The sequence below is a fragment of the Peromyscus eremicus genome, chromosome X, assembly GCF_949786415.1.
Source record: "Peromyscus eremicus chromosome X, PerEre_H2_v1, whole genome shotgun sequence".
Classification (NCBI taxonomy): Eukaryota; Metazoa; Chordata; class Mammalia; order Rodentia; family Cricetidae; genus Peromyscus; species Peromyscus eremicus.
Window position 1 is genome coordinate 132,400,412 of NC_081439.1, and position 27,404 is coordinate 132,427,815.

Below are 27,404 nucleotides of genomic sequence, written 5' to 3' on the forward strand. Positions count from 1 at the left end.
AGAATCTTTATAATGGTGCCTTATTTAAAGGGTTCATAGTAAGCTAAGCATGGTGGCTTACCCCTTTAATCCCAGCACTTGAGAGGACAGAGACCAGAGGAACTCTGTGAGTTTGAGGCCAGCCTAGTCTACATAATGAGTTCCAGGACAGCTAAAGTTACATAGTGAAACCCTATCTCCAAAAAATCAAAATAAGCCAGGCAGTGGTAGTACACACCTTTAATCCCAGCACTCAGGAGGCAGAGGCAGATGGATCTCTGAGTTGGAGGTCAGCTTGGTCTACAGAGTAAGTTCAGGACAGCCAAAGCTATACAAAGAAACCTGACTCAAAAAACAAACAAAAATAAAGAGCTGGTATTATTCTGTTCATGGTGTTTAAGAGATGGCTAGGCTCCGATGCTATTTCAAAGACTGTTTACCTGATCATCACTGCTAGGGATCACCAACTAGCTAGCAATGAATCTTAATGCCCCACATTTTGCCTACTTGATCCTATATGCCATTCTAGGTGCACCATATACCCATCTCCGTGAAGCAAAGAACAAGTACAGACTGTGCTACCTGGAGATCCCACATACTATGCTTCTGCCTTCTTGGTGCCCTTGCCAGTTTGGCCTTCATCACTCTTTCCATGAAAGCTACAGGCACTCACAGGACAATGGAAGCAAAATTTTATTCCTCCTGGCTAGGAAAGACAACTAGCAGGTGGTTGTACATAGGACTCCCACCCTCCCAGAACCAAAGGAGACAGGCGCTGCCACCAATGGCTCCCTCTGCCCAAGTGAAAGCCCAGAGAGGCAGGTGAGCACAGCGCAGGGCAGGGGCGACTGCAGTGACAGAGTGGCCAGAGTGATCTAGGGGAGGGAGGTCCCAGGGCTCAGGAAAGGAAAATGGGGCTTCTTGAGGGTGGGACAGGTGTAAGGATGCTCTTTGCCATGGGAGCTTCTGGCTGGCATAGGCACCAGGCTCAGGGTACCATAATGCGGTACGGGCTGCCTGGGATATGCTCATCACCCCACTTGACCACCAGTGTGTACTCCCCTTTGTCTTTGAGCAGGTAGGAGACACTGTAGATGCGGCTGCCCATGTGTTTCACCAGGATCTCTTCACAGGGTGTCCTTGGGCCGTGCACCCCCACCAGCAGCATGTTGTTACCTGAGATAGGAATAGGCCTCAATGACCATCCTTAACCCCTTCTTTCAGCTGTTAATTGCTCTGAGCCCTCTTCCTATTCCACATCCTGTCCCTTGTTTAGAACAGGCAACAAGCTTCTCATACTCCACCTAGGCTACCAGATGATAAATTCCAGGTACACACACACACACACACACACACACACACACACACACACTTTATATATATATATATATATATATATATATATATATATATATATATATATATATATATATACACATACATACATACATACCTACATACCTACACACACACACATATATTTCTGGGGGGGTTTCAAGATGGGGTTTCATTGTGTAACAGCCTTGGCTGTCCTGGAACTAGCTTTGTAGATCAGGCTGGCCTCAAACTCAGAGATCTGCCTGCCTCTGCCTCCCGAGGGCTGCCTCCCACCACCACCACCCAGCAATTTATTTATTTTGTTTTATGTGCATTGGTGTTTTGCCTGCATGTATGTCTGTGTGAGGATGTTGGATCCCCTGGAACTGGAGTTACAGATAGTTGTGAACTGCCATATGGGTACTAGGACTTGAACCTGGGTCCTCTGGAAGAACACCCAGTGTTCTTAACTGCTGAGCCACCTCTCCAAGAAGCCCAAACAGAAGGTAGCCCCAAAAGCAACAACCATACCCCTAAAGGCAGTTCCTGCACTTCCTACATGCTGACTGTCCTGTTATTTCTGACTTTGTACTTCCAGATGCTAGAAACAGGGCTACTTACCTGCTTTGCTGCAGTCTACTGTGAAGCTGCTCTTCTGGCCTACATAAGCCTTGCTCAGCCCCAGGCCTTTGGCTACTATTTTGCTGACATCAGCAGGACTTGGGCCTGAGGTTGCGAGCTGGGGAACAGTGGTGACTTTTGTCAAGGAGTCCACAAACACAGATGATGTCTCATGGAGGCTGTGGTTGCTAACAAGACGGGGACCTGCAGGACAGAATGGGTAAGGCTGAGAAGTGGCTGGAGTATCAAGGCATTGAGTGGGCAACAACAGCTTAGCCTGAGGCTCACCTGTGACCTTGGCTTTGAAGGGGCTTCCCCCAATGTGATAGGGCCCACCATACTTGATAGAGATGAGGTAGCTGCCAGGTGCCATGGGGGTATAGGTGACACGGTAGCCCTCGGGGCACTCCTGGCAATCCATCTTCACCTTGGAGGGGCCGTCAATGGTAACCGAAAGGGCACCAGCTCCCGCATTGCTTGTGTTCACGATAAACTCAGCTGGGCTCCCTGGGAGCATGGAAGGTCAGGTAGAGTCTACCTTACTGGCTTCCCTGTCTTCAGCCACCCAGAACAACCTTGATACTTCCACATGCCTCCTATTGCTAAGAGCTTAGATGCAAGGCCCCAACAACTGCATCCACGTTCAGAGCTGTACCCATGAACCTACCTGTGACACCACCCTCCAGGCCTGCTCCATAGGCGGACACCAAGCCTGGGTCCCCTCCATGCCCAGGCTCCCCAACTCGGATCTTGAAGGGACTTCCAGGGATATGAGTACCATTGAACTTGACATCAATCAAATAGATGCCATTCTCTCGTGGGATGAAACGCACAGCATACTTATCTGAGATGCAGAAGGACATGTTATGAGCCTGGGGTACTTTTCAGTATGTAACAAACAAATGGTATCTGAAAGGAATAGCCTTAGTATTAACCATCCCTTTCATTTCTCTTGCCACCAGCAGGAACCCAATTGCTCCATGGAGACCCCTCTGCTTCCAGAACTGTGCTAGGTACCCACCCCAACAACACATACATCCCGAGGACTAAGGCTATCGATACCTAAGACATCTACTGGTGAGTCCTTTGGACTGGCAAGCAAAATGCCCACATTGCTGCCTCCTTAGACAGTGTACTGTTAAAATCATGCTGTCTACAGATTAGCAGGCTTAGCAAGGACTCTGCTTCAGGTCATGGGGGGAGGGGAAAACTAGTGTGCTTCAATAGAACTGCTATTCCTCTGGTCACAGAGATAGACTATCTCTCTTGCTCTCTGTGTCTGTTTTTGTCTCTCTCATGTATGACATTGCTAAGGTTTTCTTCCTAGTGGCCATGCTAGAAAGCCATATCTTCATGGGTGCTTATCAATCTGGGAAGCTGAGGAGCCCAATATTGGTTGCTTATAGAATCATTACTTTCCTTGTGTACACTCATCCTGGTTCTCGTCCATTAGGGCAGATGGCTGGATGGCTAGACAGGGATAGAGCCTTACCTTGGTCAATCTCTGTGACATAGCACTCCTCCAGAGCTCCTGAGGGGCTGTGCACTTTGGCATCAATTGCCCCCTTGGCTCCATTCAGGCTGACTGCAAAAGAGGCTGGCTGGTTGACCTTTAACCCTGACTCCTGGAAGCACAGCAGATGTGGTTAGACAGGATGGCTAGAGCCAGGGCAAATGGAAGAGCAGGAGACCCACAGGGTCACTTACCCATCTGGTGTCCAATATGGTTTAAAGAGGGAGAGCCATTGATTTGTAAAGGCAGCAAGCCACAAGCACACCCCCAATCTCATATCCCCTAGACGTGTGCTCTGCAATCACACACCCAGGCAGCAGAAAGGGAAGGTGGCCCCACCCTGTGGGTAGCACTCAGCTCTAGCAGGCTGTCCCTCTTTAAACCTTAGCCCTAGTGCTCAATGGGCACAGGCTTCTGTTCAAAGCCTTTAGACCTGAGACACGAGAAAAACGCCACGCAGTGGGCAGGGCACTTCCTGCCAACCCCAAGTGTGGGCTGTACCCGGCCAGAGCAAAAGCCTAGCACCCAGAGTTGTTTCTGGGTAGGCCACTCAGCTCAGAGCTGAGGCCTGCTTGCCAAAGTGACTGTGGTCTGGCCGGGCCTAGGAGCCCCAGGTGGGCAGTTTCTCTCAGTGCCTCACCTGAAGACTAGAAACAGTAAGGCGGCAGGCGTCACCAGACGGAGAAGCCACAGGCACCACGAAGGGGCTATCAGGTATGTGCTCCTCGTTGAACTTGACTGAGACCTCATAGTCACCTGGACAGGAAGAGAACATAAGGCTATATTGGGGATGCCACATATCTCCAAGGACTAGCCTAGGAAAGGCCTATTGCCTTCCACAGCCAGCTTGGGTGTCCCTGGAACCTCAAGATGGAGAATAAAGAGCCAAGTGGAGACTATGTAACACCTGGGGTCAACACACCCATACTCAGGTCCTACCTCCCCCTACCCCAACCAATTCTGTTCCCAGTACCTGGCTCCTGAACTACATAGGCCACACCACAGGAGCCATCCTTGCGGTCCTCGAAGGAGATCTCAGCCTTGCTAGGGCCCTCAACAGCAATGGCCAGGCCTCCAGCGCCAGCTTCCCTGGTCCAAATGCTGAACTCCGCTGTGGGAAAGCAGTGTGTGCTCATGGAGCAGAGAATTGGTTCCCACCCTCAGCCAACTCCAAGCAAAGCCAAGATCAACATGACTGCTAGCTACTTCCTCCAAACACCCATCTAGCCCACCTAGGATAGCAAGAATTAGACAAGCACACCTACCTGGCACTCCAGCTTCAGCCCTCTCAAGGCCAGGGCCTCCAGCACGGACCTTGTGGGCGCCCCCTTCCCCCAGAGGCCCCACAGTGAACTGGAAGGGGCTCCCAGGCACATGCTGGCCCTTGTACTTGACGCTGACTGTATGCATTCCCATCTCAGCAGGCACAAATCGGATACAGTAAGTATGGTTCTCTCCTTCTACAATCTCTGCCTCGTGGGTCTTGCCTGATGGACTGGTCACCTGGGCTGTCATATCTTGGATGCTAATTTCTACAAGTAGAAGATAGCTTGCTGAGCAGGTCCCTGTCTCTACTTGTGCTTAGGGTTACCCTAGGAATCCTCATGATCTTTCCCCTACCAGGAATCTTCAGGCTGAGGTCACAATGACTGCCAACATTGGCTACTGAAGGGGCGCGTCGCCTGCGTGTAATACTTTCTTTCACCCGGCCCTCACCGGTCACCTTCACAGAGAAGGGACTGCCTGTAGGGAAAAAAGTACAGTCCATACCCTGCACAGATTACAGGTGGGCCCTTGGGTGTCTAGAAAGGCTGTCAAACTACAGGGGTGTGGCTGCCACACTCACCAGGCACATGCTGGTCAGCAAACTTGATGTTTATGATGTAATTTCCAGGCTCTGTGGGACAGTAAGTGACCCTGCATGTACCATCCTCCAGGTCCTCTGTGTTGATGTCTACCTTGCTAGGGCCCTCAATGGACAGACTGAGCCCACCATAGCCTGGGGGATAGATAACAGCTATAAGCCAGAATGCCAAGTGAAGCTGTATTGCCCCATCTGGCAAGCACCACTGCCTACCTGCATCTCTGGTGTCAATAATAAACTCTGCAGGCTCAAAGGTATGACCTTCATGGAGGCCTTGACCAGAGACCCGCACACGGCTGGCATCACCAATCTCCGACTGGCTGATCACTACTGGGATGGGACTGCTTGCCACATGCTGGCCATTCTTCTTCACATGCACCAAGTGCTCCCCTGTCTCCTTGGGCACGAAGGAAATCCCTGGGCACAGGGTAGGGCCATCAACAGGGTGTAGGCCCACAGCCTACCTCCTTCCCTCTTTTTTCCCCCAACAGGCCAGAATGGCTTTAACTCACTATGTAGCCAATGACTGGTTCCCCTGATTCTCCTGCCTCCACCTCCCAAGTATTGGGATTATAGTTAATTATCATACCTGCTTCTCCCTCCTTCCCAAAAATGCTTGCCCCCTCTTAACCTCTTACCCACATGGCCATTGCGCAACCGCTTCAACAGACAGGGCTCCTCTCGCCCTGAGGGTGGTACCACAGTGGCTGTGAGTAGACTGAGGTCTGTTTCTGAGATATTGATGGGGATATCAGCAGCAGAACCCACCTTTAGGTGGGACATACGCATAGAATCGTCACCTGGTAAGAATGCAAGCCATCAGTCACTATGGATCCAGCCCCAAAACACTGTGCCCACCCTGCCACCTGTTCCTGTCATTATTCCTGATGCTCCCCACCTGTGATTCTGGCAGTGAAGGGGCTGCCTGGGATGTGCTGGTCATTGTACTTGACTAGGATGCTATAGTCACCAGGCAGCACAGGCAGGTAAGAAACACTGCATGTTCCATCCTGGTTGTCAGTGCAGCTGATTTCTGCTTTAGATGGACCCTCGATGGCCAGAGACAAGCCCCCTGAAAAGCATCACAGGTAAGAGTGGGAACTGTGCCCAGGGATGCGTTGCTGGGCCTTTGTGGATGAGCTGACTTGATAGCTCAGCAGAGGCATGAAGACAAGGTAGAGAACTCCATTCAGGATCATCTCTCATACCCAGCCCTCAGCCAAGGGAGGACAACTTGGGCAGGTTAAGTCTAGAGTTTCTCCTTACCCTCTCCTGCATCCTTGGTGTTGACAGTGAAGGTGGCGGGTTTGTTGACCACTCCATGGGTAAGGCCAGGGCCATAGGCAGTAACATGGCCACAGTTAACATAATCCACATAGAATTGCAGAGGGCTTCCTGAGGCAGGAATAGAAGCCACATGGAATACCAGCCTCATTCATGCACTAGTCTTTTTTTGATTTTTGAAACAGGGTCTCATGTATCTGTGGATGGCTTTAAACTCACTATTAAGCTGAGGATGACCTTGAACTCCTGATCCTCCTGCCTCTACCCCTAGTACTAGGATTCTCAGGCATGTGCCATGATATCTAGTTTAGTCAGAGCTTCATGCATGCTAGGCAAGCAGTCTACCAACTGATCTATAACACCACTCCAGCCTGTTCTTTCTGAGATGATAGTAATAGGGGCCTGGGATGGGGTGGACAAGAGGCAGTGAGCCCACCTGGAATGTGCATATTATCATAGCGGATATCCATTTCATGCAGGCCAGCTTCACTGGGTGAGTAGCGCACAGTAACAGTGCCATCCTTATTGTCAGTGATGGAAGGCTGGGCCACCTTGCCTGAGGGCATTCGAACTTCCCCTATAGGGCAGTGGTTTTAAGGTCAGGACAGGCAATTGGCACACCCTAGCATCATTTCCAAGTTCCTTCCCAGCCCTTACTCACCAGTGATCTCTCCCTTCTTGATGGTAAAGGGGATGACAAGATCAAAGGGCCTCAGGCTGGTCACATCCAGCCCATTAACGCCCACCATGGGCCTGTCTGGAACCTGCAGTGGAGACAGAAGAATCAGGTGAGGGACTACAAGAAGATCTGAGATTTCTATGCACATATGGTAGAACAGGGCCACATGAGACACCCAGATGGCCAGCTCCAAGTGTCCCTATGGGTCAGGCAAATTGAATAATAAACCAGGCCAGGCCTTACCCAGGTTTGCTGGCTACCCTGAGGATAGTTATACTGTGGAGCCAGCTGCTGAGGCCGTAGTGGGGTCTGCACTGTGGGTTGGTCCCCAGCCAAAGCCTGCAAGGCAAAGTGAGAGAGCTAAAGACTGTTGTCACAGAGGGACCTGGAAGGACAGACTAGAACTTTCCCAGATCTCCCTGCCCACCCGTCCTTGGCCCCTTCTCACTGTAACTTGGAAGGGGCTGTTGGGCACATGCTCGCCACCGAAGCGCACACAGATGACATATTTGCCCGGCTGGGGGGCTGTGTAGAAGATGTCAAAGGTGCCATCCTCATTCTCCACCACGTCCACATCTACCTCCGAGCCATCAGGTGTGCACACTGTGCAAGTCACCTTGCCTTTGCCTGCTGCTTTCGTGTCCACAGTAATCACTGTCTCCTCCCCAATCTGGATGGTGGGGCCAATGCCAGCACCTGGGAGGGCAGAATGGATCCCCAGAGGGGGAGCCAGCAGGTGAGCCAGGCATTTGGGATACTCCAATCAGCCTGACACCCATCCAGGTCTCTTAATGCTATGACCAAGCACAGCCAGCCCCAACCCCTAACCCAACCTATACCCCAAGCTAGGACGGTGAGTGGTTTCTCAGAAGGCAGGAAGGATTCTCCTGACCACCTCAAGCCTCTTTATGAAAGAGGCCCAACAGGTGGTACTGAGATACCTGGGAGGAAAAGTAAGGGACCATCCCATCCCAGCACAAGCATTTACTGCCATCTCCTCTGCCAACTCAGCCTCAGCTGGTACCATGGTCTATGCTGATAAATACCAGCACTCTGACTAGGCCCATGGCTACTTGTACCCCTGTGGCCTGGCCCCGGGCTCCAGTGCTATGTGTGGATGCAGTGAGGCAGAGTCCTGTTGCAGTGTGGGGAGTGTGACACTTTCCTCCCTACCCACCCCCAGGCCTGAAGGTGAAACTGGAGTTTCCTGACAACTGAGAACGCTTGCTCAACCAGAGGCTTGCAGTGAGAAGCAGCCCAGCACAGACAAGAGCAAGTAGCAGGGAGGCAGCAGGATTAGCACCCGTGCAATGCATCACAGCAGGCTTGGCAAAGCAGTGGCGGCACCCAAGGATCAGGGGATAGAAGGCCCAAGCCACCACTGCAGGGTTGCAAGGATAAAGCATGTAAGCAGCCTCTAGGGCCCCATAGTGCCCAAGGAAAGGGAAAGGACAGTGACGTTATGATCTGGGGTTCAGCTGTGGAGGCTTGAGAGCTGTGGGTTGTAAGGCCTTGTAGCAAGAGCACCCCTGCAGCCCAGCCTCCCAACAAGAAAAGCAGCTAGGTGCACCAAACCTATTTGGGGACCAAGTTTAAGCCCCCACACACACTTACCAACCTACCACCAAGACCCTCTATTGACCTTGGTCTCACATTGGCAACATGAGACTCAGATACCATGTTTAACTATATCCCTGGCTACCTGCTACCCATGCTAACCTATAAGTTTCCTGCATGCCTGCCCCCTCTATTATCTAGCTAATGATTTGGGCCTTCTCCTGACAGCTACTTGATTACTCATTTCTGTACCCAGGCTCAAGGTGAGCAGGTCTTAACCACAGCATCCTCAAAATACACCTGTTAATCAGGCTATTGGTTAATGTCCCAACAGCCACTGACCTGGCCCAAGCCAACCTTCTGGCTTGCCCAAAGGTGATTAAGTTCCCTTACTGGAACTTAATCCATTCCACACATAATGGTCAGAAAAATTGAGGCCACTCCAAGTCTCTAGCCTATTCTCCACTCTTGCCCTGTGCACATATGTATGATCTCCAATCCCACAGACTATTCTACAAAGCAATCTAGCCTCTGCCACAAAAACCTAGCTATCTTATAATCCTGTCCTTGGCAACATACCCAAGTGCCAGGCCTACAGCCTTCAGAGGCATGTAAATAATTGTAGCCTTATATCAGTATCCCTGTGGTGTTTCTGTTTTGCGGCAGACAAACCTGTCTGATAGGAACTGTCTAATTAACGTCACTGCTGAGGGAATAGGAGGAGAGAAGGAAAGAAGGAGATGTGATGCAGAATGCACTTTGGGGCTCTGAGGCTGGGCCAGACCCCGCCATGCTGGCCACCCAAGCAGTTGACACTGGCACTACTGTACCACCAGCCAGCCCCACCCACTCATGCACCTCCCTCAGCCCAGGACACAGATGCCCCTGGGAGGCAGGGATAGAAGTCTGTGGATCTGACGAGGGCTAGAGATTCCCACTGGGTGGAGGAAACCACCTTGTACCCTGAGCCCACACAGGAGCCCTTGTGAGAAGGAAGCACCTGCTGCCCATCCCCAGGGGTGCCAAGATCCCCAGACCCCAAAGTCCCCAGTAGGGTGCCTCCTAGGATACACTTCACCCCCAAAGCTCTCAGCTGCAACCCAAGTTCTCAGATGGGGAAATGGAGGCCCAGAGAGGGGAGAACCAGAGCACTCATGCTTAGCTCCAGAAACCTCCCTGGGCCCTGACCCTCCAGCCCATGGCCTTGTCTACACAGCCTCCCCCATTCTGTCCTTGCCTAGAGCTGCAGCTGGAACTGTCCTGGGAATGAATTAGCAATGGAGAGGAAAGGAAACTGCCTCTCTGGGCAGCAGGGGCATTGGGAGTGGCCCCAGCAAGCAGCTTACCTAGCCCGTGACCTCCGATTGACACTGAGGTGAGAGGGCAGAGAGCAAGGAGAAAGGTCAGGTGAGTCACTCAAGGGGGTGGCCCCCAATCCCACACGCCGCCCCAAGCAGCGAGCCCTTGCACACAGGCACACCCAAGCCCCGTGCCGAGCGCCATGGTGGCTGATGGTGGGCTGGCTCACCTGTGACTGTGCACTTGCTGGCATCCCCAGTGGGCACAGCCCGGACACGGTATGGGGAGAAGGGGATCTCATCACCACCATACTTGATGAGGATTGTGTACCGGCCTGTCACATCTGGCACATAAGCCACTGTGTATGTGCCATCATGGTTGTCTTGGATATGTGTTTTCTTGGGCTTGCCTTCAGGGTCCTGTGTAGCAAAGCACAGGGGAGGAGTCCTAGCAAGGCCTGGACTATCTCAGGCCTTCCATAGAAACACCAAATACAGCTATAACAGTGATAGTTTCTGGACTCCTTTACCCCTATGGCCCCAGTGGCTACCTGTCTGTGGCACAGTCAAGAATAGAAGCCCCCAAACATCCAACATTCCCTGACATGACAAGAGCACAGCTTGGTGCTCAGCCTCAGTCTTGGGCCTGTCATATGGGCACTAGGAGCTTACATGAAAGATCTCAATGTTGTAACATTATACCTGTCCTGTGAGAATATTACATGTAAGGAAGCTGAAGCACTGTAGGCTTTTAGCACCATGCTCAATAGCTATGAATGTGTATTTGAGGAAGCTTGTCCCTTTCAACTTGGACAAAACTGCTACACATCCTAACGTAGTTATATTAGCAGACCAGAAGCAGAGGCCTTTCCCTTACAGTACAGCTCCAGGCAGACTAGTTATCTAGACTGGGCTGCCTGCCCACCTGCAGCCCTACACTGCACCTGCCCAGGTCTTGTTCCTCGCCTCTTTTCCCTATGCCTAGAGTTGAAGTACAGCCCAGGAAGCCAGAAAGCTCACCGTAATCTGGACAGCCAACAGACCCTCTCCAGCATCCTTGGCATCAATGGTGAACTCTACAGGCAGGCTGGCAGGCACACCAGTGGTGTTGAGTCCAGGTCCACTGGCCTTCACCTTACTGGCATCATGTGTGGGCAGCACCTTGACCTTGAAGGGGCTGTGGGATCAGGGTGTTATGAACCATCAGAAAAATTTCAGTACCCAAACTGCCCCAGCATGCACAGTGAACCCTGCTTCTTACCTCCGTGGCACCTCTTCTTCCCCATATAGTACAGAAATGCTATAGGACCCTTCTCGGCTGGGCACATAGTTGACAGTCTGAGTACCATCAGCATTGTCCACTACATCCACTGGCTCCACCAGACCTAGCCCCAGTCCCAAGGACAGATCTTTAGGTTGGCTCCTTGATACCCACTGCCAACCCCATCTCACTGGAGGACTAGGACTGGGCCCAAAGTCTGTCCTTAACTTCCCAATTCCAGGAATGACTCTAAGGCCTTGTAGTATAAAACATATATCTAAGTGCCTCCTTAGGCCCTCTCTCTTGCCACATCTATTCAGTGGCCAAGTCCTGTCCATTATAACTTCTCTAGAGTTCTGCCTGGTTCTGTGGTTGCCTGCAGCCCTTCCACCATCTGCCCTAGCCTCCACATGCTGGGTCTAAAAAGATGATACCTTCATAACTCCCTACTCCCAGATATGTGAACTCTCACCTTTAGGCCCCTGCACTTTGACTTGCAATGGGGCAACTCCAGCCTTGCTTGTGTCCACCTTAAAGGACTGAGGAAGGTTGGCACGGACCATGCCTGGGCTTAGGCCAGGCCCGGAACACTTGACTTTAGACGCATCTGTCACATCATGCACAGGGACCTTGAAGGGACTACCTGGAGTTTAATGTGAAAGGATGGTAGCTATATAAGAGACTGTGGATATCAGCAGACAGTCCTAGTTCCATAATCATCATCATCTCCTCACCTGGCACTTGGTGACCACCATAAGTGACGTTAAGGCTATAGGTGCCAGCTTCATATGGTATGTATTCTACCGAGCAGCTGCCATCTTTATTATCCATGCAAGACATCTTGGCTTCGGAGGGGCCCTCAACAGCCAAGCCCAAGCCACCTGTGCCAGCTCCCCTATTCCAAACAGACAGTCTGTCATTACCTGGGGTTCCCAAGCCCATTGGCTGCCCTTGCCTCTTCAGTGGCTCACTCACCTAGTTTCCACTGTGAACTTGTTGGGTTTGTTAGTAGTACCACTTTGGATGCCTGGCCCATGGACACGTACCCGGGAGGGGTCACAGCCCTCTGTTACAGGCACCTTGAAGGGGCTGCTGGGCACAGGGCTGCCATCATAAGTCACATCCACAGAGTGTACTCCTGGAAGGCAGGTCAGGTCAGTAAGTCTACTTACTCCCTGCCCTGCCTAAGGTACTGCCCAGCATATTCATACCTTCCTCATAGGGAGTGTATTCCACTTTGTATGTGCCATCACCACAGTCCTGCACATAGGTTTCTGTCAGGTTGCCTGAGGGGTTGGCCACACGGGCCTTGACATGTGGCCCTCCTGTCTGTGTAAGAGCCCGGGCATCCACACTAAACTCAGTGGTTGCTTCTCGGAAGATACCTGAAAAAGGCCACAGTGAGGAGGCTGTGGCTGTAGGACTCTTTGCACCCGGTAACTGCTACTCCCCTACAGTAGGCCTCCTTACCTTGACCCTCAATCCCAGGTCCATAGCACTGTACACCTGAGGTGTCCACAGCAGGCTCCACCTGCAGCTTGCTGGGGAAGTTGGGCACTGGCTGGCCACCGTACTTGATTGTAACAGTGTAAGCCCCAGGACAAAGAGGAATGTAGGTGATTGTGTGTGTGCCATCACCATGGTCCTGAATGTATACTTCAGCTGGCAGTCCCGCCTCAGAGCAGATCTCAATAGTCAACTCAGCACTGCCAGCACTTGAGCAGTCCACTTGGAACTGCCCTACCTCACCAGCAGTAGCCCGCTCCAACCCAGGGCCTGAGCATTTCACCTTAGATGCATCAAAACAAGGAACCACATGGGCCTTGAATGGGGATCCAGGAATGTGGGTGTCAGCAAAAAGGATGTTGATGTTGTAGTCCCCAGGCTCAGTGGGCACATAAGACACAGAGCATGTGCCATCCCCGTTGTCCAGGCACTCAAGCTGTGCTTCGCAGGGGCCTTCCACTGTCAGGCCCAGGCCACCAGTGCCAGCTCCCTTTGTATCAATGGTGAAGCGGGCAGGGGAGCCTGCATTGCCTCCCTGTAGCCCTGGTCCAAATGCCTTCACCTGAGGGAAGGAGGAGGTCAGAAGCAGCTACTAGCCTAACCTTTCATCTGCCTCTTTTTGCCATAGCTTTCCTCCCCACCCAGAGACATGAAAGACATAGGCTGCCTAATAGGTCATCTACCCATCAATCATAAAGGCAAAAATGACAAAGGGTCAGGACAAATCTGAAGAAGATAGGGTGCCCTCAGGAAGATGGGAGCTAGGTGTGGTGGCACACGCCTTTAATCCCAGCACTTAGGAGGCAGATGCAGGCAGATCTCTGAGTTTGAGGTCAGCCTGGTCTACAAATCGAGTTCCAGGACAGCCAGGGCTACACAGAGAAACCCTGTCTTGAAACCCTCCCTGATGAAAAAAGAAAAAAGAAAAGAAAAGAAAAGGAGGGAGGGAGGGAGGGAGGAAGGAAGATGGACCCTCCCCTCATAGGCTCCCAAACTCAATTACCTTGCTAGGTTTGGTGGGAGCCACAGCTTCCAGTGGAAAAGGACTGCCAGGCACAGGCACACCATCATAGGTCACCTCCACCTCATAAGGCCCCTCTTCTCGGGGCACAAAACGTACCACGCTGTTGTCAACTCCTAGGCCTGGCTCCACCTTGCAGGGCACTGTTGTACCTGAGGGACTCACAATCTTGGATGCTACTTTGCCTTGACCACCTGCACCCTTTGACTTCACTGTGAACTCCTGATCTTTGCCAACATCCATTTCTGTTGCAATGATGATAGTAGAAAGAGAGAGAAAAAAAAGAAATTAACCATCATTTATTTATGCAGCCCTAGGCAAGACTCAGCTGGATAGGGTTGAGTGGTCCTCCATGGCAATGACAAGTATAGCGACTACTTACTGTCACCAAGGCCAGACACCTTGATCTTGCTGAGGTCCAAGCTTGGAGATACTCCCACTGAAAATGGACTCTTGGGTATGTGATCTCCTCCATACGTGACACTGATACCTACTGGGCCCTAAAATAGGTACAGAAGGGCAGGGGTCACTCATCAGTCAGTACTCCAGTGTCTTTGGCCTACAGCTGCCCAGCTTGAGCAGGTGTAAAAGACACAAGCTTTGCTTCTCAGCCCCCTTCCCAGGTGAGAAATTAGAAACTTCTTGCAGCAGCATACCTAGCCCACCATATAAGAAATGGTATGGCTGCAGCAGGTGGAGATAGCTACCTGCTGCACGGGAGTGTACTTGACTGTGTAGGTATTATCATGGTGGTCAATGATGTCCATATCTCGCACTACATCTCCCTTAGCCAGTCCTGAGAACTGGACATCCAGCTTGCCTTTGCCAGCAGTTTTAGCATTGACCGTGAAATGGGTGGGTTTGCCAAGCTCAACACCTGAGGAGACAACAAAATTGAGGCACCCTACTGAGTTCCCTACCCTTGGTTCCACTCAACCTTCTACAGAATACTCATCCTTACCAGTGCGAATAAGGCCAGGACCTTCAGCCTTCACCTTGCTGGCATCATGAGAAGGCTCCACTTTGACTCTGATGGGGCTGGTGGGTGTGGCCTGCAAGTGATGGAAGGAAAACAGCTGAGGACAGCAGCACCCCAACACTTAGCAATCTAGGGACTAGGAGCAGTAACACCTACCTGGTCAGCAAAAAGGACCATGATGGTATAGCTGCCAGCCCCACGGGGTGTGTATTTCACAGTGAAGGTATCATTGTCATTGCGGATGATATCAAAGTCGATATCAGCCTCAGTGGGACCCACCACTCCAGGGGCACACTTGATACCAATGCTGACATCTCCTGTGATCGACAAGTAGGATAAGAAGAGGCTGGAACATTGTGGAGACAGCCTGTCCTCCCATTCAACACTAGGCCTTACTTACCCTGGCCAGCCTCTGTACAATCCACAGTAAAGTAGGTAGGTTCATGTGCCTTGAGCCCAGTCTTAGCCACTCCTGGACCATACACTTTGACTTTGTTTGGGTGGCTGCCAGCTCCCACATTCACCTGTAGAGTACAGGGGCAAGTGAAAAAACATGACAAGTCTGTGGCAGGAGAGCTGAGAGGCTCCCTCAGCTATTGCTGGTAGACAGGTCAAATATTGCTGCTGCCTTGGGACAACTGGAAGTTCTTCAAACAGATAAAAGTGACCACATGATACTGTGATTCTACTCCTAGTGAAATAAACATCTAGGTCCACGCACTTAACCAAATGTTCCTACCAGAGCTATTCACATAGCCCAAAAGTAACACATATCTACCAAATTGTGTTTTCCATCTACACAATGTGATGTAAAAAGAATTCAGCCATAAAAAGATATGAAACACCAACATGCTACAATGTGGAAAAACCTTCTCATGACACTCAGTGAAAGAAACCAAACAAAAAGTCACAGAGCAAACATGGTGGCGCACGCCTTTAATCCCAGAACTTCAGAGGCAGAGGCAGTGGATCTCTGTGAGTTCAAGGCCAGCCTGGGCTACAGAGCCAGTTCTAGGACTGCTTGGTCTTCATGGTGAGATGTCTCAAAAAGAAAACACACACACCCCGAAGAGGTCACACTGTGTTTGTGTATAATATATATAATTATAACGTATATATAATTGCATCTATGTGAAAGGTCCAGAAAAGGCAAATCCATAGGTCAGTGGTTGCCAAGGGCTAAAGAAAGGGATAGGGGGGCTGGAGAGATGGCTCAGAGGTTAAGAGCACTGGCTGTTCTTCCAGAGGTCCTGAGTTCAATTCCCAGCAACCATATGGTAGCTCACAACATCTATAATGAGATCTGGTGCCCTCTTCTGGCCTGCAGGCTGAACACTCGCTGTATACATAATAAATAAATAAATCTTTAAAAAAAAAAAAAAGAAAAAGAAAGGGATAGGAGTTTCTTTGGGGATGAAAGGATAAGAATGTCTTTGGGGATGATGAACATGTCCTAAACTAGACTGTGGTGATGGCTGCTAAAAGTCAAGTCTACTGAAAATGGGAAAACTGTGTTGGTATGCAAGCCTGATCTAGTTAAAAACTGCTACAGGAACAAAGGGGTTCTGGGGAGATGGGCTAATGACCCATGGGCTGGCTTACCCGGAAGGGACTATTGGGAATGCTGACACCACCCCAAGAAACCATGGCTGTGTGCTTCACTGGCTTTCTGGGCACATAAGAACAGCTGTAAGTGCCATTGCCATTGTCCTTGACTGTCGCCTCCACAGGGCAGCCCTCATTGTCCTGTAAGGCAAGCAAAAGCAAACAGCCTGCTGGTCAGTACCCAGGCCTAGGGGCCTACCAATCCTGCCCCCAACATGGGTAGGCATCCCACCTGGACTTGAACTCGGAGAGGGGCCTTCCCAGCATGTTTGGCATCAACTATGAACTCTGCTGGCTTGTTGACAGCCACACCAGTCTTTTCCAATCCAGGCCCACGTGCCTTCACCTGGTAAGAAACTAATCTCAGACCAAGGCAAAGCCACCAAAGTCAGGCAGGGCAGTAAGTAACACACAGAGTGGCAGGACATGATTCTGGAAATACCAAGCCAGGCTCTGAGCTCTTGACCCCAGACTCATTGACAAGATGGAATAATGCCCACCCCCCGAAGCCTTTGCAAGCAAAAGTAGAAAGCCAAGGCTCAGGTCAATGTTGTGTGCCCTTTACCCTGTCTGGGTAAAAATCCTGGGGTGCCTCTCGGATGTCAGCCATGAAAGGACTGAGACGGATGTCCTCGCTGTTACACAGCACATGAACAGCATACTCGCCAGCCTCCTGAGGCCAATAGCGCACATCACAGGAGCCATCACCCTTGTCATCACATTCGATCTTGGCCTGTGATGGACCTTCCACGGAGAAACCTGACAACAGCCATCAGTCCTATTGGTACCCTGGAGCCTTGGGGTAGGCTGCCCTTGTCACCCTCTGCTTCGGATGCCCACTCTGAAGCCTCCAACTTACCCAAGGTGCCCACATCATCACCAATGGCCTCTACCACGAAGTCTGCTGACTTGCCAACAACGCCGCCCTCCAGCCCAGGACCCCAGGCCCGCACCTTCTGATTGCCACACTCAGTGCCCACCTTCACCTCGAAGGGACTGCAAGCAAGAGTACCATATAGGTAAGCACCAAGAGGCACTGCCCTGTGCCCAACAACTGTGAGCTAGGCAGAAAGATGCCACTGGCCCCTCGCCAGGCAGGGAGATGGAAGGGCTCAGAAATAGTGAGTAGTGGAGGGAGCTCACCTGCGGCCAATGTTTTGGCCACCCCATGTGATAGTGACAGTGTGTGTACCAGGTATTGTAGGGTAATATTCAAAGCCATACACGCCATCCCCTAGGTCCTTCTGCTTTACACGCTCCTCGCCCTCTGCAAAGACAAGGAATAACTCAGGCCTCTCTAACTATGACCTGAGGTCCATCACCCACCACCCCACCAGACACACTTACTGGGGCCCTTTACAGTGACCTTTAGCTCCCCACTGCCAGCACCCTTTGTGTACACCTTGAAGTCAGCTGTCTCCTTCACTCGCACACCTTTAGGCTGGAGGCCTCGACCAACAGCCCGGCAGGCAGCAGGGTTACAGGCTGTGGGCAAATAGGCCAGCTGAGTTGCTGGAAAACGAGGGTTGACTGTCCCTTCCCTTGCTACACACAGGGCCAGGCCATTGGGATTAGAGAGTTCCTTAGAGTTTGGCCTAACAGGCTGGTAAAGCACATGCAAGAAAGAACTGAATGGGCCATGACCCTGGAACCTGCACCCCAAGCAGGAACATGGCAGGCTTTCTCCCAACTATTTGACACCAGCCCCAATACCTCCACCCAGCCCTCCCCAACAAGAGGAAGATGGATCCAAGTACCATTGACCTGTGGGCAGAGCAGAGAGCAGCAGGTTTCTAGACAGCTGGAGCGTGCTCTTCCGAAGGTAAAAGCATGGAAAGGAAAGATGAGAGGGGCAAGGAGAGGAAGAGGAACAAGAAGGGCCCCAGTATGGGAAAGGAAAGATAGTGCTTGCCCAGACAGTAGAAGCTCAGAGACTGAGGCTCCCAAACAGGGGATTCATTGGGACAGCCCCAATGGTCTACTCCTCCCTTGGGAGGCCCAGACCACAGCACCACAGTAGAGGAGCATCCATGGCCAGGCCTACCTTGGCCAACAGTGACAGTGTAGGGGCTTCGAGGGATGGGAACACCAGCGAAGGTGACGTGCACTATGTGGACACCCTCCATGGTGGGCTGGTAGTTACAGCGATAGGTGCTGTCACCCCTGGCCTCCAGCTGAGGCTCCACTGTGTCTTTCTGTCCTGTAGGGTCCTGGATGACGACTTCCACCTCACCTGTGCCAGCTCCTGTCCCAAGACACAGACTCAGCTCTGGGACTCTAGCACAGCTCTCCCCTATGGCTGGCTGGGCCTCAGCTGCCTCCTCTCACCTGCAGTGAAGATCTCAAAGTAGGTAGTCTTGTTGGCGATGTTGCCACTGGGCTCCAGACCAGGGCCCTGGGCAGTCACTTTGCTGGCATCACCCTGTGACTTGTCCACATATACCTCAAAGGGGCTCTTGGCAATATGTTGGCCAGCAAAGAGTACAGTCACCTGTTCCCAGGACAGGCAGGCTGTGAGGGTGAGATAAGGGAACCTCTGCCAACTACCCATAGCCACCAGCCTCCTTCTCAGCCAAGGACTCACCTTATGAGTTCCTGTTACTTCGGGGACATACCAGACAGAGAAGGTACGGTTCTTGTCATTATTGGCAGTCACTTTTGCCTGTAGTGGGAAGGAGCCTATGAGTGTTAAGAGCAGCCGTCCTAAAAGAAGACACAGCAGGATCCTGCCCTGCCAATGGATAACCCTACCTCTTCCTGGTGTCCAGCTGGGTCCTCCACATACACCAGCACCTCTCCCTGGCCAGCACTTCGGGTCTCCACAGTGAATTCTGCTCTCTTCTTTACCATATTGCCTGTAGGCTCGATGCCTGTCAGGAGAGGGTGAGGAAGCCATGGACTAGCTGGTAGGGCCACACCCTAACTTCTATACCCTGGTTCCTAGAAACTAAAGCAGTGACAGGGACACAGCATTGAAGACTCTATCCTTCTGCAAGTTTGGTGCCCCTCCCCAAGCTAGGCACAATCCAATCAGGCAGACTTGTTCAATATAAGCCCAGTATATTGAGCCTGGCCTCAGAAATCAGCTGTGTGTGCTCTTGCCACCAGGTTAGGCCCATTCTCTGGAACAGTCTGATTTGCTGCACTGGTTTCCCAAACCCTTGCACTTGCATGATCCTGACTGCTTTATCTCCAATTATAGAATAGTAACACACTGGGTCCTCCCTCAACCAAGAAACTTCCCACAAGCCAGCATGACTTAAGGAACCTATTAGCATTCCCTTGTCAGGGCACCATTTCTGACCAACCCTGATCCATTCATCCCCCTCAAGAGTGATTTGCCCAGCTTCCATGACCCTAAACCTCTTAGGACCCAACTTGAGAGAGAATACTGTCCCCATAGCCAGATATAGGTGCTCAACCCCCTGGAATGTCATTGCCCAGGCCCCCTCACCTGGCCCATAGGCTCGGGCTTTCTTTGGATTCAGTTTAGGCCGAAGAGGAGCCCCTGGCTTCAGCTTGGCCTTGGGAAACTGAGACAGGTAGGTCATGACAGAATGTTCATCTACGTTGGGGTCCACAATTTCCTCTGGGGTGATCACCTGTCACAGATAGAAGACAAGAGCCATTGGGCCTCTCCTCACCATGATCAAGCACCCTTTAGCTGCTGGGGCCATTCACGGAGCATACCTGAGGAATGCCTAACCAGTCGTCAGCCTGCTGCATGGCTTCTCGTGCATTGTTCACAGGCTTACTAGCATCCCAGGAGTCCCAGTCAGGACATAAGCCTACAACACAGAAAAGGTCATGTTGTGAGTCTAGGGGCTACAGGACCACCTTCTAGGTTGACCAGACAGCCTTAGCCCAAGATCTCCCATCTCTGTGCCCCTCACCTGGGGCACAGCTATCAACAAGAGCACCCAGGGCCCGGCCACTCTGCCAGTCCCGACTGAAGTTGGTAATGGGCAGCTGTGGCAGCTTGTTCTGAATCCAGCCTAGGAGCCTCTGTTTGGGTGTTTGCTTCTTGGCCTCCTCATCCTCCTCCTCATCCCACATGGGCATCGAGATGGAGTAGTGTAGGATCAGGGTCCAGATGAGCCCTAAGATCAGCTTCAGATTCCCATCCACAATGGCCTTGCTGTCTGTGGGAAGAGGAGTGGCAACACTGGGCAGTTAGGGATTTCCCTCACCAAGGCCAGCGGGGAGGGACCTGGGTGGACAGGCACAGCAAGTCAATTAGGTGACAGAGGCCCCTTCCAGCTAAGGGTAGAATGTGGATTAGGCACCCTCTGCCCAGGGCCTCTGAAGGGGTGCAAGGAAATATTTAGTGATAAAAGACTTTTCGGGGGGAGGAAGAGACCCACAGACACATGATGACAGTACAATGCAATAAGGGGACATTGCCAAAAACCCTAAGGCCCAGAAGGAGGGTGGGAGAGCAAGTGAGATAAATGCTTTGCAACTGCTGAGATCAAGACCTGCCCCCTACCTCTTGGGATATATGGGAACAGAGAGAAGTGGCCTAGCCCTAACTGGCCTAGAAACAGGGCCCCTGACCTCAAGTTGGGCTGGGACCAAAGAAGAGGAAGGCTAGGTTGGCAAAGAGTAGTTAGGAAATACAACTGCTGTTCCAGGGTGGGGGATGAGGCAAGGGAAGTGGAGGTGTTGGCAAGGATCCTTGTGTGAAGGGGTGTGAGCCCCATCCTTTGCTACTTCCTTGTCCCCCCCAAGCTAGGAGTCAGGAGGTGGCACAAGAGGACTGGTTTGGGGGAGGGGCTATAAGTCAAAGGAACTACATTTGGTCCTGACTCATTGAAGCCTATAGGGAACTTCTAGGGTAACAGCCCCCAATGCCCAGTTGAAGGAGGAAGAAGATGAAGAGTAGGGAGGGGCTGGCTTTAGCCTGCCTCTGTTGCCAAGGCCTACTTGGGAGTCCCTGTTGCAGATGTCTTGGGTGGGGTCCTCAAGCCCTGCTGCTTCAGCATAACCTGCTTAACTATTACTCACCACCCAGCCTACTTGCCACCTAACGGGCTAGGTCTCGGGCAGCCACCAGGCTTACCACAAGGGAAGTGGTTAGGGAGGGCACACTGAACACCCATTACCATGGTAACCCCTGAGCCCCACCCAAAGCCACCTCTGAGTCTTAACCTCCTCAAGGGTGTATGGCTTATGGTGGGTAGGGTTTTCTACAGCTCATCTTTGGAAACCTTACAGGCCTTTCCTGTAATCAGAGAATATTTATCTAGTGAGTCAATGGGGGTAGGTCATGAAAACTAGAAGAACACCATTGGGAGGGCCATCTACAGTAGGTGGCATCCCAGTCCAGTGGGACAGCATCTAGAGGACTATCACTTGAGCCTCTCAAAGCAGAGTGATCTTTCCTATTCCCTAACAGGTTGGTTCTGGCCTCTTGTGGATGTTTTTCATTCTTCCAAAATGGTGAGAGGATGGGGGAAGGAAGTTTAAAGAAGATCAAGGACACAATGACCCTACCCCAAGTCACAGGTCCAGCACAAGAGCCCCCAAGGAAACCATAAGTCCTTAGTGGCCTCTAAGGGGAGGAGCAAAGACAGACCCACCGTCCCAGGAAGGACCCTCCCCTGGTCTAATTAGGCTGGCTATGACAGCTACGTTCCCCTCCTAAGAGGAGGAGAAGACCAGGGCCCAGGGTTGGGAGGCAGCCTAGTTAGATGGCCCCGCCCCATCCCACCCCCAGCCCCTGGGCCAGCCAGGCCCCTCCCTCTCCTAATCACTGCTGCTTTCCAACATTTTTTTGCCTTATATGGCAAAGCTCTGGGAACTAGGCCTGCTCCAGCCAGCTCACAAGAAGGAGGGAAGAAGGAAGGAGGGAGGAGACCCCCCCCAAAGAGCTGGGGTGTGGCCTGACTCCCCACATCCGGTTGCCCCCCCCCAAGACTCAGAAATGACTCAGCTGGCTAGACTGAGGCTGGGACTAGGGTTGGGCCTCCATACATCCACTGGCATGCCTCTATGGGCATTCCAAAGAAAAAACTCAGCATTTGAAACCTGCTCTCTGAGGGGCTAGGAGAATCTTGGTCCCTCACTGATTTAGCATGTACCATCCCAAAGTCCTAAGTATAACAGAAAGCCCTTTCTATTATGAAGAAAAGGTCCATTTTCCTACTCTCCCTGTTCCACATTCCCAAGTTACCAATTCTGTTGCCTGTCCATAAGCAGCCCCTACTTTGAGAAAGGCATGGGATCCTTCAAAAGGCAATACCAATACCAATCTCTCCAGATCAATGACATTGGCAATGAGCTGGCAGTAAACCCAATGCACACTGGAGCACCTTTCAACAACTCTCTGCATTCTAGATGCAGAAAACCAAGGTTTACGTGGAAGTAAGAGTTTGATTTGTGATAGCAAAGCTGGCATCCAAGCACATTATGGCCAGATGCCCAGGTGCCTTCAGTCAACCACACCCAACACACCTGGGGTGCAGTTTTGCCAGCAATACATCTCTTTGCCCTCCTCCAAGTTCGCCAGAAAAGATATAAACTGGGGATTTGAACCACCTCCAATGGGGGAGTATGTTTCAGGGCAAGAAGTTGAGGGCATCCTACATAATAGGAGCCACAAGCTGCACCCTCCACTTTAGAACTACAGAGGCACCTAAAGGCTAGAAGGGTCCTTTCAAAATTGCTGTTGTAGAGGAAGAGCCTGGACATCCCACTGTCCAAGGATGGGGTGCGGCTCTCAGGGGCAGAAACCTAGTCTGTGCCTGTCCCACTACGGGTGCAGCGTTGGGGGTGCTGGGGGTGAGGCCTACAGAGGATGTGAGCTCAGCCTGGGAGTAGGCCAGGAGGGCGCAGCGGGCGGGGGCGCATAGCGGTTCACATGCTCCATAGGCCAGCCTGCGCGCCTTTGTTCTCAAGGATCTCTCGGAGCTAGGCGGCTAAGAGGCCTAGGGGTACTCTTGGTTGCGGGGCACCTAGGGAGGGGAACCGGGAGGGGGCCTGTAGGGGGTGAAAGGAGGGAGACTTGCGGTGACCCCGCCCGCGCGGTGCCCCAGTGAGGCCCGCACCCTCACCTATGGACACGAGCTTGATGCTCTCACGGTCCAGGAACTCAAGCGCCACCGACACATTTTCGAGCTGCATCTGGCGGAAAGTGGGTCGTTGGTTGTGCTTGCGGTGCATCTTCTTCTGGCTGAGTACCTCGAGCAGTGCAATGAGCCGCAATCCATCGCTGAGGTCTGTCTGCAGATTGGCGATGCGCTTGCTCACGCACTTAAGGTGCTCATTGCACCAGCGGGTGAATGTGTTCTGCTGGATCTTCTTCCATGGTGCGTCCTCCGCTAGGTCTTTTTCGGTAGCTGGCATCTCGGCGTCGCGCGTATCGGTACCGCCTCCCGGAGCCGCGCCCGCTGCGCTCTGACCAGAGCGGGAGTGAGAGCTACTCATTTTGAGGCGCGAGGAGCGGAGGGGCGGTGCTGCAGCCTCTGCGAGGGGACGGCCCTTTAATTAAAGCCGAAGGCACTTCCGCGATCAAGAGACAAGGCACAGAACAGAGGTTGCGCTGCGGAAAGAACGAGCCCTTTAAATGCGGGCGAAGGGTGGAGCCAGAAGCAAGGTTTCCTTAGGGGCGGGGCCTCTGGGTGGGGTTTCTGGGCCGTGACCGCCCCACCTCGCCCCGCCCGTTGGAATGCTCCCACAAAGCACCCCTCCCCTGCTCCACCCAAGGCGACCAAGTTCTGCTTAAGGGAGGGTCATTGAGCCCCAAAGAGCGCAAGGAGGTCCGGCAACATCTGCTTACAGTAATACAAGAAACGGACTCCAGAGCTAGGAAAGGCTGAGCAATTCGGATTGCTCAGCTCCAGCCGGCACACCCTTACAAGGGATTCTTTCTGCAGGGGGTGGAGCTAATAGGATCCCTGAATCATTTGGACTCCGCCCCGATCCTGCATCCTCCTCCTCTGTCTTCATTTCCCCCTTCTTCCTGAGCTAAGGGTCCTTAGCCGCAGTCTGTTCCACAGCAATGCAAAGAGTCCAATCCTGAGAGCGAACCCTTCCAGAACGCCTGGTGCTGCTGCGAGCTCTTTGTGCGCACTAACGCCAAGAAACGGCTGCCATTCAGGGCTCTCATCACCTAACATAGCCACCCGCAGACCCTTGCCCACCCTACCCATCTCCGCTGGTCTTCCCAGTCTCCATGGCCCTGCTCACCTGCACCAGCTCATTCCCACCGTCTTCTCTGCCCCCTAGTTCCACCCGGGAGGAAATGGGGCAAGCAACTGGGCCAGGAGGCTGCCAGCACTCCAGGACCAAGCAGCCTTCCAAAGGCCCAGGGCATACCAATGGGCATAATCAGAGGGCGCCCACCTTGTGATGCGTGTAGACGGGTACACCTTGTGCCTGCCAACTCACAGTTCCACCCACCTGGGCCCCTGAGGAATTCTGGGGGAGAGTTCTCACCTGGCTTTATGTGACCAAAGTTTGGTGTGACCCTAGAGGTGTGGAAAGGCTCAGGGATAGGGTCCCAGATTGCTGGAGGAGAATCACCAGACGTCAAGCAATCACCAGATTGCTAAGGAGCCTGGGTTGTGTTCCCCAAGCAGTGTGAAGCTATTCACTAATGGTTAATTTTATGATACATAATTCTGGGGATAATGATGAGGATGCTGTATTGAGGCAGAGATGAGCAAAGGCACAGAGGCAAGAAACTGTAGGGGACACTCACTACCACCCTCTAGTGAAGGGAATTCAGCTTACCTTTCCCATGGTAGACTCTTTCCATCTACATTCTCTGTACTCCAAGCCTTTCCAAAATGTTCCTTTCTCTATGTTTTTCCAGAAAGGCAGGCCTTCATCCCTACTTCTCAAATTCTAGCAATGATTTATCTTCTAAAAGACCCATGGCTGAAGGAAGCCCTGGCTTGGCCAACATGGCATGCCCAAATATGGTTGGCTCTTCTATGGCCTGGGGTGTCTGTATTGCCTGTGGTGGGGCTATGGTAAGGCTATGGTCACAATGGGTACCACTTCTGTCTCAGCATGTTCATCTTGGGACTGTCTATAATCTCACCAGTCAAATAACATTTCCAGTACAGAACTCCCCTATCTCACCTCCAGTCACCTCCATATCCTCTCCTCTTCTGTTTTCATATACACAAGTAAGCCAAAGAGAGTTGGGGTACAGGATGGCAGAACTGTAACCAAAATGGTAACTCAAACATAAACTTCCAGAGGTGTCGTTCAAGACACGATTTGAGTTATCTTTCTGGTGTTCCCCACCACCACCACCCCCGCTGCAGAGCAAATCCCCAGGTATGGAATTGCATCAATAATTGATTTTCCACTAAGTGCTATTATAAATCTGCTATTTATCACTTGAGTTCATTAATTTGCAGAGAACAAGGAAAATGGAAACGTAGTAACAGACCACACAGAATTTGGGTGTCCCAGCTTCCAGCCCTATGATTTGGCTTTTTGGGGAAAAAGAGAAATTGGGGAGTGTGGTGGAGAGTTCTTGGCCTTAGAATGGACACAGTGCCACCACCAGATGTCGCTCCATCCCAAAGACCCAGATGGGGCAGCCCAGGAAGCCAAAATCCAGCTCTTTCATATTTTCCCTTATTTGGAGTAGATTCTTGGATGTTAGACACACCCCGCCCACCTCCACCACCCCCACCATCAGACCCCAATCCAGGCCCTCCCACAGGGAAACTATAGGCCCAAGCCCACCAGCTATACTAGGATCCTGAAGAGCTGTTTCTAGACCTGTGTAGCCAGGGGGCGCCAGGAGGGAAGGAAGCAGAAAATCTCCAAAGTAAAACAGTGCCCATAAGGCAAATCCAGGTGTGACAGGAGAGAACGTTGATTTCCTGAACTCTCACCTTGGCCAGACTGCTTAGAGCTGCAAGATACTGCGGGTGGATTTCACCCACTTTTTCTGGCCCAGGTCTGGCATTGGGATCTGGGAACGTTGGTGTTTATGTTCTGGCTGGCAATGACCATCATATTCAGAACCAATATGAGAGAGGACCCAAGATCCAGGCTGGAAATCTAGCTGGCTAAACCCTGCCACAGCCCCGGAATCGGCTCCTTGTGCCCAAACCAGCAAGGGACTCATCATCTCTCATATCCACCCTTGGCATTGGCTGGAAAGTGTTCTTCCAAGTTGCCATTCACCCTTATCCCAATCAAGGTACTAGTCTCAAAAGACCTTTCTTTCCCAGATAGGCACGCAATGACCAGTTTATGGGTACCCACGCCTGTACCCATCTCCTGCCAAACGCTCAGATACCATCCCCTCTTTCAGGAACCCCAATGGTCTCGAGCTCCCAGATTCCTGAGCACAGACATCAGTTTGTGGTAAACTATGCAAAGCTACCTCTGGACACTAAGGCGATGCCTGACACCTGAATCCATACCCAAGCTGCACCTGGCCTCGACCTCTCTGCCTGCTTTCCAGACGTCTACCCAGCTCGCAAGCGGCACTTATCCGGCATGGAGCTGGCCACGGAGCCCTCACCTGCTGTCCCTGCAACCGCGGGGTGGCGCCCAGCTCTCCGCGCTCGAGCCGGAAGCCTCAGAGCTCCGCTGGCGTCCACTGCGCGCCGCGCGCCTCCACGCGAATGTGCTGCTGCCGCCCGCCTTCTTGTTGGCCGCATCCCCGCCCCACGTCCGCCCCGCGCGGGGCCGGCCAAGCCTGGCCCGGCAAGAAAGCCTTAATTGGTAAAATCGCCCGGGAGCCGGGGGGGGGGGGGGGGGGGGGGGTTGCGGGGGCGGGGGAGATGTGGGGGCGCGCCAGGAGCTCAAGTGCCCCTCCTGACTGGCGACGCCGCCCCCTAGAATGAGCTCACAGCTCCGTGAGGGCCACCAGAACAGGGTCTGCAAAACCAATGTTTAGGCCCAACCTTTAATAGGCTAGAGTATAGGGGAGTATATGAGTAC

General features: G+C 52.3%; 1 protein-coding gene across 2 annotated transcripts; it reads right to left on the bottom strand.

The window, feature by feature from the left end:
* Positions 1-648: 648 nt before the first annotated feature.
* Positions 649-27,094, bottom strand: Flna (filamin A). Of its 2 annotated transcripts, XM_059251438.1 has the most exons (48): positions 26,983-27,094; positions 23,540-24,027; positions 20,378-20,626; positions 20,175-20,272; positions 19,939-20,086; positions 19,236-19,354; positions 19,069-19,146; positions 18,813-18,975; positions 18,529-18,729; positions 17,832-17,969; positions 17,628-17,751; positions 17,344-17,480; positions 17,050-17,243; positions 16,717-16,830; positions 16,482-16,625; positions 15,280-15,403; positions 15,036-15,196; positions 14,862-14,952; positions 14,608-14,777; positions 14,283-14,400; positions 13,883-14,145; positions 12,844-13,441; positions 12,585-12,758; positions 12,349-12,511; positions 12,108-12,268; positions 11,846-12,016; positions 11,374-11,497; positions 11,133-11,289; positions 10,343-10,532; positions 10,161-10,184; positions 7,706-7,953; positions 7,501-7,596; positions 7,240-7,342; positions 7,015-7,155; positions 6,561-6,689; positions 6,193-6,366; positions 5,933-6,094; positions 5,508-5,711; positions 5,277-5,429; positions 5,051-5,173; positions 4,696-4,962; positions 4,404-4,541; positions 4,071-4,186; positions 3,410-3,542; positions 2,585-2,761; positions 2,206-2,424; positions 1,918-2,121; positions 649-1,155 (listed from the first exon to the last, which is right to left on the bottom strand). In XM_059251438.1, exons 2-48 carry the CDS (start codon positions 23,910-23,912, stop codon positions 968-970), a joined length of 7,944 nt encoding a protein of 2,647 aa, XP_059107421.1. In that variant the 5' UTR covers positions 23,913-24,027; positions 26,983-27,094; the 3' UTR covers positions 649-967. The 2 variants fall into 2 exon arrangements, with proteins under 2 accessions (XP_059107421.1, XP_059107422.1); XM_059251439.1 differs by lacking the exon at positions 10,161-10,184.
* Between the last annotated feature and the right edge of the window lie 310 nt (positions 27,095-27,404).